The 16,680-nt window shown below is 38.8% G+C and overlaps 1 protein-coding gene across 1 annotated transcript in view; it reads right to left on the bottom strand.

Annotated features, from left to right (window-relative positions):
• Window positions 1-16,680, bottom strand: part of kcnh2b (potassium voltage-gated channel, subfamily H (eag-related), member 2b) — a 269,546-nt gene that overhangs the window by 9,493 nt on the left and 243,373 nt on the right. The window contains exons 6-8 of the mRNA XM_066682531.1: window positions 8,635-9,054; window positions 4,707-5,097; window positions 477-676 (exon numbers count right to left, since the gene is read on the bottom strand). Of these exons, the coding sequence (XP_066538628.1) occupies window positions 477-676; window positions 4,707-5,097; window positions 8,635-9,054 (1,011 nt within the window). The remainder of the gene's footprint in view (window positions 1-476; window positions 677-4,706; window positions 5,098-8,634; window positions 9,055-16,680) is intronic.

The following is a 16,680-nucleotide window of genomic DNA, read 5'->3' as shown; positions in this document are numbered from 1 at the left end:
AACAGAGACAGTCCACGACGGTAGTGACTTAAGAAGAAAAGCTAGTAACAAGAAATTACAAAAGAAAAAGAGACAAAGAAAAAATAGAAATACAGAACCACTAATAAACTAAGACATTAACAAGGAATACAGGCAACTACAGAGAAAGCTAGAAACATGGAAAGCAGGGGAACTATGACTATGAATAACAAACCACAAATGACACACACCCAGGAACACAGAACACTGGCTTTAAAAAGACACACAGGACAAGAAATAATAATGTAATCAAGGACACATGATAAGCCATAACACAAAGAACACAAAGGCAGGACGAGCACATGACAAAGCAAACAAACAGTGGAACACGTGGGAACAAAAGCACAAGGGAGACAGAGCCAGGGACATAAAACAGAATGAGACACAAGGCAAAATATCAAGCTGACAGTAACAGTGAATCTGGTTACCTTATAGGAACACATTTGTGAATGACTTACAGCGTTCATGTCGATGCCGTTGGTGTAGGACCACGCGTGCTGGAAATACTCCTCCAGTCTCTGTCTGAGCGGGTTGGGGATTTGATGGAAGCGAATAAATTCTCTGACGCGAAGCATCTGCGTGTGATAGCGAGCTGTACCCGAGTACAGCCTCTGGATAATGGCTGACACATTCCCAAAGATGCTGGCATACATCAGAGCTGCAACAACACAAATACTGAACGTAAGACTTTCGTCTGCTTATGTTTCATTCAGTGACCTGACAGACAGTTCTTTTTAGTGATGAACTAGTTCCTGTGCGCTCAATCAGCCTTGGAACCAACAATAACAACATGAAGCAACCCGAATCATTTTTATATGCGAGTAACTGTTAACAGTTTAAATGTAAACTGATAGGAGATCCTCAAGTCCAAAACCTGCAGCAACAAAAACTACTAATCCACATTCCTACAGCAAGGTTTGCAAGTGTTTTATTAAACCATGCTTTGTGAGCCCTAAAGGGGCTCACCGTGTAGCAGTGTTCTTCCTGTATAGAGTTGGTCTTTCCAGTTTCCACACTATGTAAATAATGAAAAATTACTGTCATGGGTGACTCTTGTTAGGTCAGTCCAGGCATTTAGGTTTCATTTTTGTGGTATCAGCTCTGTTCATTTTGGCTTTTATTATTATTTTTTTACTCTTTTTGTTATGTCTTTTATACTGTGGCTTATCAGTTCTTTAAAAAAACATTCTACAAAATGGAGAGACAGCACAGCTCTCTGCCAATTTTGTGATAAATTGTAATAGTATTTCATAGTGTGTGTATTGCATTTTAGTATTAGGGGGTATGGATCAGTACTCAGCATCAGCCAATATCCTGAGAGAAAAATAATGAAATCCTTTTCCCAGTTTCTCTTAGTCAAACACAGTTAAGTAGAGTAAACATACATAACTAATGAGACCAAGTCTCTCAGGAGCCTGTTCATTTCAAAATGGCACCTTACTTAAAATAGTATTCAACAGGGACACAGAGAATCTGAGTAAGCTTTTTTCATAAACAATGCAGCGCTCTTCTTGTCAAATCATGTCCAAGTGTGAAAGTCTATATAGCAGTCACGCTGTTAAGCCAAGAGATGACAAATTCTGCGCCTGGGGGAACTGGCTACTCTGCTGCGCTAATATCTCTGATTATATGTGTATCTGAAGCAGTGTATCCTATTTATAATATTATGCTAGAAGCAATGAAATGTAATTAACTTGCAAAGAGAAAGAAACTCATATTCATACATCATGTACTTCCTGGAATCTGAAATTATATTATGACAAGGTTATGGACATTTACATCAGGAAGTATATTTTATATTGTTTTTAAATATTTAATGACAAATTCAATAGAGCTCTTGTGGATATTTCACTATTTAATGATATATTTTTTTAAAATTCATATATAAAATAAATGACTGACAGTGACAGCCTGCACTGTCATTAATGACACATTTATTTAGAAGAAATACAGCTAGCCAATGCCCCTTGAGTTTCCTAAAGCATCATAGCAACTACCTGGAAGATTGTACGTAATACTGCAGTGTTAGGAGAATACAACACCAGTCAATATATACTTTCCCTATCAGAACAAAACTTGTATCTCCAAAAAACCCTACTACCTTATAAAAAAGACAGAAGATCAGTCTACTTTCAGAGTACATTTTTGTAACAAGAGCTATTTACAGGTCATTCTGAACCGCCATGTTCTACTAACCTTGAATCTTTAACCCAGCATAAATGATAGCTAATTAAACAATCTTTAAAAAATTGACATAAAATTGTTGGTTCTGATAGTGACAATAAACTTTTTCAGAGAAAATAAATATCATGCAATGAGCGACATCAGCGAAAGCTGTGTGATAATAACCTGATCACCTCAGAATTTCAGAGAGCTGAGAGTTAAGCCATAGCCCATCTACAATCTCTGTGCTAGAACTGTTTTATCACGTAATTCACAGCTTGGGGCATTTTACATATTGGACGGACTCTACTGGATTCGAGAGATCAAGCTGATTTTGTTCTCCTCCTGAACTTAAGCCTTCTCATTAAAGTTTACTGAACAGCCCTGACAGCACATGTCCTGAGGTGCTCGGCGGAAATTGCACAGCTGCAATGCAGGTCTGATAAGTGTGGGAGTTTGCAGTAAGAGGATAGTAGATTGCTTGGTTATTTATTAATTGTTCCTATCAAAGCAGACCAAAATGAACTAATATATGTATTCATTACTCGGAAGAAAGGGAATGCCCTGTGGGCCACTTTAGTGCATTCATGTGAATGATGAACTTGTATGTCATTTACTCCCCTGCAGTGAGATACTATCAAAATAAGGCAGATGTCCTTGGTAAGTAGACTAGCAATGAAATCTTCACTGTAACAGAGTGAAGAGATATATAGCAAACAAAAACACAGTCAAGGAAAAATTCTTTGAGGTATACACAGATTAGTCTGCTAACAGAATAGCCAAAGCAACAAGGTGGATATTATGATCTACTTATGTGAATACAATTCTTAACAGTGAACAAAATTATTCAAATTTATTGTCAGAAATAAAAGCAGTCTCCAACACTAACTAAAATATCAAATCTTTCAGCATCTCATTTGTCCACTCTAACTCCATCCTTGCCATCTTTGTCAACACTAACTGTTCAAAACTGACCCAAAATGTTACTGGTTTCATGTTTCCCTTCAAAGAGACACTAGCTTTCACAAACTGTCCAAACCTTCATTCATCCTTTCATTATCTGTAACCCTTATCCAGTTCAGGGTCGCGGTGGGTCCAGAGCCTACCCAGAATCATTGGGCACAAGGCAGGAACACACACTGGAGGGGGCACCAGTCCTTCACAGGGCAACACACACACTCGCACACTTTTGAGTCACCAATTTTCCAATGTTTTTGGACAGTGGGAGGAAACCCACGTGGGCGCAGGGGGAACACAACATACTCCTCACAGAGTCACCTGGAGTGGGACTCGAACCCACAACCTCCAGGTCCCTGTGTGACTGTGCCAAGGCAACAAATGGCGACCGCCCAGGAAACCCTGTATCTTCAAATCTCATGTCATTTCCACATCGGACAAACTTGCTCCCAACTCCACCCTTTCTCTTGCGTTCATCTATCCAACGATGGGTGCTTGGCTTTACACACATTCCTAACTCCTGCCCATAAAATTATGAGCTTGCCTCCCCGTTTCAGCCTTCACTGGCGTGGTCTGTTCTAGCAAATCATTGTGATACTTTACTGACATGTAGTTGCTACTCCAGAGTCAGCACTGTAGAAACAGCACTATGTAACTTATGGAGAATGGTAGGGATAGGAAAATTGTTACATTTTAGCATCTTGCTGTTGAGGCTTGTGTGCAATTTTCTCTCTATTATATACAATGAACAATCACTCGATTAAGGACAGCTACTTTGTATCTCCATTCATTGTCATTCATTTTATTAGCTCCACTGACCATATGACCCCCATTATCGCCCCCAGTAGTCTTCCCCAACAGGACCAACACAGAACCACCAGTGTAGGTATGATTTGGGTGGTGGGATATTCTCAGTGCCGCAGTGACACTGACATGGTGGTGGTTTGTTAGTGTGTATTGTGCTAGTACGAGTGGATCAGACACAGCAGGGCTCACTGAAGTTTTTAAACACTGTGTCCACTCACTGTCCACTCTGTTAGACACTCCTACCTTGTTGTTCCACCTTGTAGATGTAAAGTCAGAGACATAACCTTATCTGAGGCTGCACAGTTTGTGTTGGATGTCCTCTAATCCTTCATCTGGACACAGGACACTGTTGGTTAGTTATTCTGGGTTGGTGGACTATTCTCAATGCAGCAGTGACACTGAGGCTTTAAAAAACTTTAGCAGCACCGCTGTGTCTGCCCCACTCATACCAGAACAATACACACTAACACACCACCTCCAGGTCAATATCAGCAATGCTGAGAATCATCCATCACCTAAGTCATACCTATACTGTGGTAGTCCTGTGGGGGTCTTGACCATCGAAGAACAAGTTGAAAGGGGCAAAGAAAGAATGAAGAGCTGAAAAATAAACTAGCATAGTTAATGAGCACTGTAACTTAAAATAATATAACTTGCAAAGTGGTTTGTAACTTTTACACAAATTCCTCCATGACAGTCACAAATTAATGTTCCTGCAGTCTGTGTCTGGAATTATGTGCATTCATATCACTGATACTCACATCCGATAAGCATGACGCAGATGGAGAAAATCTTCTCTGAGTTGGTGTTGGGTGAGACGTTGCCGAATCCCACACTGGTCAAGCTGCTAAAGGTGAAGTAGAGGGCCGTCACATACTTGTCCTTGATGGTGGGCCCCGAGCCAGGGATTGAGTCATTATACTGTTTCCCGAGTTGATCTCCAAGTGTATGGAGCCAGCCAATGGCTCCATTACGTTCCACATTGCCAATGGCGTACCAGATGCAGGCCAGCCAATGGGCAATGAGGGCAAAGGTGCACATGAGGAGGAAAAGCACTGCGGCTCCATATTCCGAATAGCGGTCCAACTTCCGCGCCACTCGCACCAGTCGCAGGAGACGTGCTGTCTTCAGAAGCCCAATCAGAGTGGTTGTCTAGAAAGAGGAGGAAAGAGACAGATAAATAATCAAAGCCTCACTCTGGCGTAGCCTGGCTAATGCACCCAATAAACAATCAAATATGAAACCAATGGACAGCTTCATAGGCTTGATTAGTGTAATGACATTAAAAAGTAACACCCTGTTCTTTAACATTAGAGACAGTGACACCTGAGCTGCAGTTGATTATTTCTGTGTTGCACTTGGAATGAAGAATCATTATGTGACGTCTTTGTAAAAACCTTTCAAGCATCAAATGGCATTGCCTAAAGTCCTTTATTTAAAGGAACACTAGGTAAGACTTGATATTTGCTTCTGGGCTTTTCTTACAGTGGTGGAATGTAACTGAGAGTTATAGCACTTTCCTGAAATCCAGAGGAGACTGCAGTGGCTGTTTCCTATCCTCCTCCAAAAGTTACATAGTGCAGTTTCTGCAGTGCAGTTTCTGAAGTGCAGAGCTTGGAGTAGCAACAACAGTCTCTCTTTTCCTTATTACTGGTCAACGAAGCATCACAATGAGTTTGAAGCTGTAAAGTTAAGGCAAAAATCCTACAGTGTTCCTTTAAAATAAAGCAGTCACTAAAGCTAAAGTTTTGTTTACCAGGCTGAATTTTACAATTTTATCCATAAGTTCAAAACGAGAGACTCTTTATCTCCACTGGTAAGACGACAGGCAGTGCTATTAACATCTGAAAATGGTTGATATATGGTTTTTCATTAGGAGTGTTTTTAAATTGAGAAAATCTCACTCTAGTGACTCATAGTGCCCCAATAGGGGATGAGTAAGGTTTTTTTTTTTTTTTTTTTTTTTTTTTTTTTTTTACCACAACACTTCTAATGAAAAACCATATATCAACCTTTCTGATGATGCATCTTGAAGGTTGGAGGATACTTAAAAACAGACTATGTAAAACCTTTCTATTTCATGAAAACTGGCTAATGCAAAAAATTAGACAGACCTCTAACATAATCCAAATAAAACTTTTATTGTATTTAGCTCTGTGGGCATCACCAATGGTTGTTTGATATTTATGCTGAACTATTGCTCCAAAACCATTAACATTTATAACCACATACCAATAAGCGTTATCATTCATAAAGGTACTTTTTGCTGAAACTGAAGTTGTGAAATATCTACGTCTGACACTGATGTTTTTCTGACATTGAGCTGTTACCATGGCACCAGGGGGTGGAATGACAGATTCATATCACATAGTGAAATTGCGATCAACATCTTCACATCAGAGTTGACAAAAGAAGCCTTTCTGACAGACAAAGCCTGTTGGTGTTTTGTAGCTTTATGTCAGTAATCATGATGAGGCTGTGAGGTGCCTTGTAGCTCTACAGTAAAGTGGTCTCAAACATTCAAATATTCTTTCAGTTGTCATTCACATGTCTATATATAACCACTGCCTTTATTAAACTACGCAGTTCTCTAAGGGTGTATTTTAGTCTGAAATGTCTCTTTAAGGGCATATATAATGAATTAGAGGAAAATGTTGGTAATTCTAGCTTATCATTAATGTTTCTCTGTTACTGAAAGCCATGCACTGTTTTTGTTATTTGCACAGAAATATAAAATGCATCATACCATGAAACCTAAGGCTCTGAGTGCTCTGAACTGACTGTAATTTCTGCTTCTATTATTATGATTAAAGCCCTGGCTGGATGGTTCTTTTTTGGACTTCTGATGGTGTTACTGTCACATAGTCATGTTGTTTCCCAGATGCCAGCATTGTCATTATGTATTAGGAGTTTATTTTGATCTGAGGTTTTTTTCCAGGTACATCAGCTTTATTGATGTGAAGACCGAGTACTTTGACATCAAAAATAATTTATTTCCATGCTCAGTAAGCTTGTACCATCAGGTTTTATGTTGGGGAGTTAGTCTTGAATTTATTGTACGTTTCCAACTAGAATGGCCATTTTTCCTTCATGATAAACTACTCTCACACTGGTGTCCCTGCTGCAGTGTGTAGCGTTCAAACACATACTGTAAGATGCTGATATATTATAGACACGGAAACGAGAAAATAAAAAGGTGAAGCTGCACCACTTAATATAGGTGAATGCAAGAGAGGAAAATAGAAAACAAAAGAAAAAGAGGAATGGAGAGTGTTGCCCTCCGTGGCTGAGGCGTGTTGGGTGATATTTTCAGTGTTTCTCCCTGAGCTGACAGAGAGCTGTGTTCATTCCTAGCGATTAAACTCATTCCATGAAGGCCACAACATCAATAAAACAAATAAATAACGAAGCGATTAGACTTCTGGCACGTAGCCTAGTTTCAGCCCTCAGGTCACAAATGAGCAGTGCGTTGGAGTTGAAATTCTTCCCTCACAGCTGACTAGACTATTTAAGCACACAAATGAAAAAAAAAATAAAATAAAAAACATCTTCCATTCCTGATTCTGCTTTTTCTAGCCATAGTCTAATCAACAGGATAATGTCCTCCTCAGGATTACCATGATATTGTGCTTATTCTAGAAGCTGCCAGGGATTTGCTGTAATTACAGTTCTAATTTGCATTTTTAGTATAAAAAGAGCAAAGAAAAGGACAATAAACTGTTAAAGATAAGCATAAAAGGATCATACTGTATGTGTACTGTACAGAATATGGCTTTATTCTTAGTTAAACACATAGTCAAATCACTGAGCAACAGAATTCTTAGAAAAACTGGGGTGGTACCTTTTGCTGCCGATGTGTAAGCACCTTCAAGGGAAGGGACATTATTGTATATAATTCTCAGCACTCAATCATACCAGTATTTTCTGGCCACCTACATAATAGTAGGAATAATGTCAGATGACACTAGCAAGGCACTAGGGCTGCCCTGCTCTGGGCATGTGTGCTCACTGCCCTCTAGTGTTCACTAGTGTGTGTGTAAATGTGTGTTTCACTGCACGGATTGGGTTAAATGCGGAGAACATATTCCTCTGTGTGCAGGCACAGTGGCCAATAACGTGATTCTAAGATTTCATAAATCTTATTTTGACTTTTTATTTTGATTTACTACTTAAAACAGTTCTGTTGTGAACGCTTGCAAATATTCACATTTCTTAGTGGAGAAGAGAATATAACGTATGTTTAGGGTATAACTTGTCTCTGTACCTTTAGTGAATTATAGTCTGTTAGGTGTACAAATAAGTTTTAAAGCATTTATGTGTAATGTAGAATTGTTATGAGTTCAAAGGGAAAAGCGCTGCAGAAGCATCTATGTGCATCTATTTTTTCGGTTCCTGGGATAATATTGTATCAAAAAGTATGTGAGATTGGTTTAGATGGTGATGCTAGCGATTGTGAAAGTAAAGCGCCACCAAGGTTTTTGTCCATTTCATACAGTTAACAGTATGTCTTACAGTGTCAGGATCCACATCCAATAATCAATAACCAAGCAAACACACCAAACTTGCCTTGGCTGACTACAGTTGGAGTAAAAAGCAAATATGTGCAAGTTAAATTGTTGGCCAAACTAAGACAGCTTTAAGACAGGGACCATATCCCAAGGTTCCTCAGGCTTTGGCCTGTGCTCTCACCTCTTCTCCATTGCGGGAGATCAATAAGTCGAAGGGGATGGCAGCCACCATGTCGATGAGGAACCAGCCTTTGAAGTAATGGACAGCGATGCGCAGCGGGTGGCTCACCACCTCGTCGTTGGCGTTGACGTAAGTGGTGCGAAAGTTGATAAGAATGTCGATGATGAACATTATGTCCACAATGAGGTCAACCACGTTGAGTGGGCTGCAGTAAGTGCAGGAGTTCTCAGAGCTGTATTTCTCATCACTCAGCAGGAAGGCGGCCGAGTAAGGCGTGAGGATGGCTGTGTAGATGACCAGCAGCAGGATCAGCCAGTCCCACACAGCTTTGAAAGGGCTATAGTGCAGCACAGTCCACTTGTGGATGCGAGGGGCCTGAAGTTTGTATTCAGGGAGCACATCCGCACCTAGTGACAACACCTGGAGAGACGAAGAGAAGGATGTGGGTTAGTTTTATGAAGCATAATGAAAATTATAGTTATTTTGGAATTCACCCCTACATTAGGAGCTTCAAGAATGGCCTTCAAATAAGTAAAAGTGCCACAGCTTTAGCAGTGTGTTCTCACAAGGGGGCGCCCACAAAAATCAGCCTTAAAGCAACAGTAGGAAATAATTTTATCTTAGAATTTTAACACATTCACTCACACCTATGGACACTTTTGAGTCGCCAATCCACATGCATTTTGGGACCATTGGAGGAAACCAGAGCACCCAGAAGAAACCCCCGCAGACACAGGGAGAACACACCAAACTTCTCACAGACACTTCTCTTCTCATCCGGAATGGGACTTGAACCCACAACCACCAGGTCCCTGGAGCTGTGTGACACTACCTGCTGTGCCACCGTGCCACCCTGTTGAAATATGTTGCTAGGTATATTATAATTGTAATATTTAGCGATTTAAACACAATATAACAATCAGTCCTTTGTCTACTGATGGATTTTTAGTGACAGTAACTGAAGAGGGGGAGAAAAGGCAATTTATTTTACATTAGTGAGTTATAGAACATCAATCTAATTTTTTTTTTAAATATCTGGGTGCGCCTGCGGTTTTAGTCTCTCAAGGCCTTCAAAGATGTTTACTTTCAAGTGCTAATTTCTCTTTAAAAACAACCGCCCCATCCCCCAACACTGCAACCCACATAGTCTGAACTATACACAGCTCCAGTGTGTATTATGTACACTCGATTGGTCTAAATTTGCCTGAGGGCCTAATAGACTTGCAGTCGTCTGACATTGTTATCATCAGCTACAAAGCAGTTCCGTTTCCGTCCCCTGATCGCTCCGGCTCCTCAGCAACCCAGTTATGTTTGTATTTTGAAAACAAAATGATATTGCTCCAACTGTCAGATATGTCTCTGAGCTTTTATAGCAGATTGTGACTCAGGAAGGGCAAATATTATCTGTGACATTCCCAAAATTAACATAAAAAACCCCAACAGATTAGCACAAGCTGCTGTAAACGTGTCCCGACACACACATGCACTCACATTCTCATCACCAGCCTCCTGAATGTGCTTCAGTGTGAGAGTCAAACAATCTGACAACACTGTATACCAAGTAATGGACAAAAAAGGGAAATGAGCTTTGGAAGCGGTTGACGTTCTCTCTCTTTTGTGTAGCGTTTTGTAAATCAGTGTCTCTGCTTTGGGTGTAGGACCCAAGAAGGGAAACTGACTACTTCTTGCATCTGCTACACTAGCATTAAGTTTTTCTGTACAAAATCACCCTCAGACATATCAAATGCACACACATACTGTCGAGGAATCAGAGAGCAACCGTCACTTATTTAAAATAAATGAAAATATAGGATTTCCCAAAACTGGAGATAAAAACATTACTGAGATATAGAAAAGTGGGACATGTTACAACCATGACCTGATACACCAGCAATACAGGAATCATATGATGAAAGCTGTCATCTTTGTGAGACAGAATCCAAGCTGCACTCTCTCATCAGATCAGAAAGATACCCACAGGTGTTTCTCCTGCTTCCACTGTGAGAGACTGTGTAGCTGTAATGAACCCAGAACTGAGAAAGTACTGTATTGTGCTTTAGGGACAACTTCAACAATGCTGACCACCTACAATCTGAAATTCTGCTGTAGGAATCGATTTCTGAAGTTGTTTAGTATTTTAATTGATTTTCTGTAATTGTTTCATCCAGTTCAGGGTCACGGTGGGTTCAGAACCTACCTAGAATCACTGGGAACACACTCTACAGGGCACAGTCACTTAAACATTTGAACACTTCTGAAAATCCACTAATGGATTGTGGGAGAAAACCAGAGCATTTAGAGGAAACCCACACAGACACTGGGAGAACACAACAAACTTCTTGCAAACAATGATCCGAGATGGGGATCAAACCCACAACTTCAGGACATCACATGATACACACAGAAGTGGAAAGCAACGAATTACATTTAGTTGCGTTACTGTAATTGAGTATTTTTTTTCTTGTTTTATAAGTATTTTATAAAATCTGACTTTACTTTTACTTAAGTACATCTGACTTTATCTTTACTTAAGTACATTTTGCTTGACGTATTGTACTTCACTACATTTTAAATCACATCCATGACTGAGTAAAAATGTACATTGAAATGCAAGAAAAACAATTGCGCACCAGAAACTAATGGAGTGAATGATGGGCTGGAGAGCAATTTACTTTTAAAACTGAAATATGGAGACGGAAAAGTCTGCTACTGGTGCAGAACCAGCTGAGTGGGAAACCCAGTTGAATTCTGAGTTGCTCTGGAGAGAAATTAACCCCTGGCCATATTTAAGGAACCACTTTGGCTTCAAGTGCAAGAAAGGTAACATCTTTCTAATGCAGTGTGAGCTGTGTTTGCCAAGAGAGAAATAGCAGCTTATGGTATCAAACCTGCGCATGTAGGGCATGTAGAGGTAGGTTAAATAATAGTTGTAGCGTTGCACTGGGAGTTAAAAATAAGTTTTCCTATTTTAGTAAGAGGCTCAAATTAGCAGAAAATACATCAATGTGTGTTGGTTGTTGTTATTGAACTGTTGCCTCTATTGGGCTTTGTGTTACAACTCGATCTGCACCGGTTAAGTGTATTTATCTCCTATACTTTTGTGTGTATTAACATACTGAGCTGAACTTTTTTGCACAGATCTCTGTTTGAGCTATTATAGCTCTGTATCTAAAAGCACCTGGTTGCTATGACAACTTAATTTTCCTCAAGGGATTCATTAAATTCATACAATCTACCTAACAACAATATATATATATTTTGCTAGTACGGACCACGCCCGTAGAGGCTGAAACGGGGAGGTGAACTCAGAAGCCTTTGGGGGAGAGTTCAGGGCGGCTTATGAATGCGTATGAAGCCGGACTCCCCCGTTGGATAAAAGAATATGAGAAAAGGGTGGAGACGGGGTGGAGGTAGGAGCAAGTTTTTTAAAACAGCAGGCTCAGTGGGTTTGATATTGGCCAAGCACGGCTCAGAATATGGGGATCTGCAGGAATGACCCAGTGCGGAGAAGTGAGCTGACTTCATGAAACAGTTTAGTCGAGGTCCATCTCCTGAACTAAATGAAGCGAGTTTGTCCGATGCCGTGAATTTGCAGGGAATATATAGGGTTGAGAGGAGGAGTTCAGGCATGGTCCTACTCCCAAAATGATGTTATTACATAACTTATATATATATTGTGTACATGTCTGTTGTTTATAAGTGGCTATGTATGAAGTACATATGACAAGTAGATGTATTACCCATACTAGACAGCGCTCAGCAGTCTTCCAGTTCACAGGAGCAGACTGGAAGAAGACTGAACGCTGTCTGCTGTGGGTAATACACTGACTAGGCATAAGCACCTCATACATACCCACTTCAAAACGACAGAAATAACTCTTTAATAGGAATATTATGTTAAATTGACATAACTTCAATTACTTTAATAGTAATGTTCATATCTTCAGTCCTCTCCATGAGCAGTTTATTATATTTGTAAAATTATTCTATTAATTCAAACCAACTGGTTTGAAATGTATATGCCCTTGTCTTTTTTGCACTACACACACACACACACACTGTTAAGAAATTAGCTAAGTAACTTTTATTTTGAGTAAAATTCAAATGCATTACTTTTTACTTTTACTTTTACTTTTTAGCCCGGTAATTTTAATTGTACTTAAGTAAAATTTCATCAAAGTAACAGTAATTTTACTTGCGTAGAATATTTTAGTACTCTTTCCACCTCTGGCTGCACCACAGTTTATATTATAAACAATTTATATTATATTTACAAAATAGAATCAGCCTGTTCAGGTGGAAACTGGTGCATTTGTCAGCAAAAAAAAGCTTTAAGAAAACAAATAAATGACAGATTCTTGTTTTTCTTGCATTATACCCAACATTTCCACTTTTGCAGCAATGGTGTTTGTAGAAAAATAATAACATATAATAATATAATATAATAATGTCATACCTTTTTCTATATAATTTCTTGTACTAATGCATTGGTGATGTATTAACGAAGCTATGAGACAGTTGTCATTCTGATGTAATTTATTCTCATCACTAAACTAAGCAAAGAAATTCAACCAAATGTGTAATATAAATGTTTGATGAAAAAGAGGGGGTGTTATACGATTTTAGTTTAGTTTGATGAAATTAAAAACCTTGTTGTGTAACTGACTCTAAATTAATTCATTATATAACTAACTCTATCATTATGTAACCATTTAATTAATGTAAATAGTTATGTAATGTAACTCTAACGTATAGCAGAGTCACAGTAAAACTCTAGAGGGGGTAATGAGCTACTGGCCCAGAAATGTGCTTTTTAAGAATGCCTGAGGGACTCTGCCTCAGGAACGCGGCAGAAGACAAGGGAAGTCACCCAGCTGAGACCGAGCTCCAGACGAAACTCAGTACTACAACTGTCTCCTCTAAGACGGGTCTTCAAAGCCTCTGTGGGTAGAATATCATATATTTATTTGCATTTACTTGATTCAGGTAGAGTAAATAATAATGTTATAAAAATAAATAAAATAATAAACAAATAAATAAAAAAATCCTCATACATCCACAAAATGTTGATGTTACAGGAAAGAGCAAATTTCATCATTCAATGTTCATCGACTTTCCTTAATTGATATTTTTATTCATAATTTATTTTACTTACTAAATCACAAAGTGCATCAGTTAGGGCTGGAAAATAATTCTATATATACACACACATTGCAAAATAAAATGTTTAAATAATAATCATATAATTTTAAAACACATTTTCAATATTTCAGTAGGCATTATTTACAGCATATGTCATTGAATGACGTTAATTACAGTGCCCTCCCTAGTTCACTGCTCTCTATTTTTGTGTAAAAATATTAATTAATATTGACAAAGTTAAGAGGTGCATGTTTGACAGTGATGTCATTTTTTCTGTTGCTTTTAAGTTGTTTATATCGATATCGGAATTATATCATATCGACTTAATTTTAGAACTATATCGTGATATATATTTTGGTTATATCGTCCAGCCCTAGCTTCAGAACTGCAACACCATATAAAATCTGAACTGCACTGTACTCCTAGAACTGTATCTAGGAACTCATTTACATTCTCAGCACTCTAGTCCTCCCTCAACACTGCATTTGCAACCTCTGCAACATCTCACTCTCAGCACCAAACTACATTCTTAGAACTGCTTAGCAACCCATGTCACTCTTAGCACTTTACCTCATTCTCACCAGTACACCTCACCCTCATCTCACTTTTAGCCCTATACCTCACTCAAAACTACAACTTACTCTCAGCAGTGTAGCTCAAGTGCAGCACATCAGTGTAGTGTAGTGTGCAGGAGGATGTTAGTGCTTTAAGCAGTAATCTGCAGTTATGCTATAATTTTATAACCGTGTGAAAGAGAAAAGTCCGAGCCATTTCACCGGTGAATCATTGAAGATTAATGAACACACAGTTCAGCATCAAAACACAAGCATTCCCCCAGCGGCGTTCAAAACGCTTGCTCAGCATACTCTAAGTGTCTCTTCTGTGTTGTTCTGAATGCAAATCTTCTGTAATTTGAGAGTCACAGCAGGGTGTAGGTGAGAGATAAACATTCAGGCTGAAATTTAATTTGTTTAGAACTTTAAAGTTACATAGTCATTTAAAATATTCTTCAGAGTCAACATCTCATTTGCAGAAAGTATTTCATAAACCATCCACTACAAGAACAATCAAACAAAACTTGTTCTTCTATGACATCACTAAGTGTCATAGTTAAGCAATAGAGAACGAGAGGGAGTAAGTTATCACAGAATAACAGCACGGCTGTGATGCGGCACATGTAGTCCATCTCAGCTATGATGTTATTTCATGATAACACAAAACCTATTGCTTTTATACAACAGTTCGGGTAATAAATTGTGAAATATACAAAATGGAGCTGTGAAAGTGGGGTCAAAAATGTTTACAAAATTAGTAAATCCTTTCGCCAAAGTATAGTTTCTCAACAAGTAGTTTGTTGCTATGTCACAGTAACAAACTCTACTGCACTGCAAACACTGCCCAGGCTGGATCAGCCTCAGCTCACCACTACAGTATCACCAACCTGCCGAGTAAACTACAGGATTTTTATTGGTATTAGTATTCTCGAAGTAAACCGAACCGTTTATGGGTGTGAAACAGGAACTGAAGCTAATTTAGCGGTGAAAAATCTGATAACGACAGCGTAGAAAGTTTTTAACAACAGTGTTCAGCGGACTGATACAGTGGTTGTGAAAAACCCATACAGTAATTGCAAAATAAAGCGCGCTTTAGAACACTTCTCAACCAATCAGAGTCCATCGCTGGAACTAACTGTTGTATAATGATATGTACAGTGGAACCTCTACCTACGAACTTGATCCATTCCGTGACTCGGTTCGTAAGTAGAAAAGTTCGTTTCTCGAGTGAAGTTTCCCAATTTAAAATAATGGAAAAGCAATACATGTGTTCCAGCCCCCACCCCGAAAGTCACCCTTTTTGCACTGATATATGTTTACAACACTCTCAGATTAGTAAAAAAAATACATGTAGCATTACTAAAAATAAAAGAGAAATACAGTGGTAACAGTAATAAAAAAGAAATAAAAAAGTTTTAAGTGGTTACACATCGCTACCTTGAAGACGTGACGACTGGCTGGAGGAGTAACACAGGCACTGGCTGTATGACGGGAGGTGTGGGGGGGTGGGTGGAATAACGGAGAGTAGGCGGGTGAATGTGGGGGGACGAAGCGTAGATACGGCTTAACTTAGCACAAATTTCGATGTCTGCTATTTACACTAATGCTAAATTGCTAAAACTACAATTTGCTAATCTTAAAAGCTCACTCCAGTCTGGGCGCTGGGAGACTCGCCTATTGGGGTCAGTGGCCATTTCCAGCTGCCAGCGGAGGCTCGGCTTCGTTTCTAGAGTCATGGTTCGTTGGTGGAGGCAAAAAATATTCAAATGCCCGGTTCTTATCTTGGAAAGTTTGTTAGTATAGGCGTCCGTTAGTAGAGGTTCCACTGTATAATAGTATAAAATGGACTAGGGTCAAAAACGAAAATACAAGGAGTTTTGGGTTTGATTTGCAAACTATTGATCTAAAGTCAAATCTGCTTCGTTCACAACTACATCTTCTAAAAAATTCTGACTGAGACATTTTTTACAGCAGTTTTCTGATAACATTTGGCCAAAAATGTACACAGTACACGGTGTCATATAGTAAAATAGCAGATTAGAAATAGAAAATATTTTTTTATCAATAATAACTACAACTATAATTATCAACATCACATATAAATATTTTTGAGATTTATATTTTAAAGGGATTTGGATGTTAAATAAAATGTCTACCTCTACAGCTGCAAACAAATCAGTCAGTAACCTTTTCTACAGTGAACCATTCCACACCAAGACACTCTGAATGGCTGTTTGACTTCATTTATTTTATTCAAATAAAATAAAATAAAATTCCTTTTTAAAAAGAGATCTAAAATCCCACAGGGAATCCGCCTTATAAAAAAGGAGCACAGTTTATGGTGTATGGA

This window comes from Hoplias malabaricus, chromosome 10 (genome assembly GCF_029633855.1).
Source record: "Hoplias malabaricus isolate fHopMal1 chromosome 10, fHopMal1.hap1, whole genome shotgun sequence".
Classification (NCBI taxonomy): domain Eukaryota; kingdom Metazoa; phylum Chordata; class Actinopteri; order Characiformes; family Erythrinidae; genus Hoplias; species Hoplias malabaricus.
Note: the sequence above shows the minus strand (reverse complement) of the source record. Positions and strands in the feature narration are given on the sequence as shown.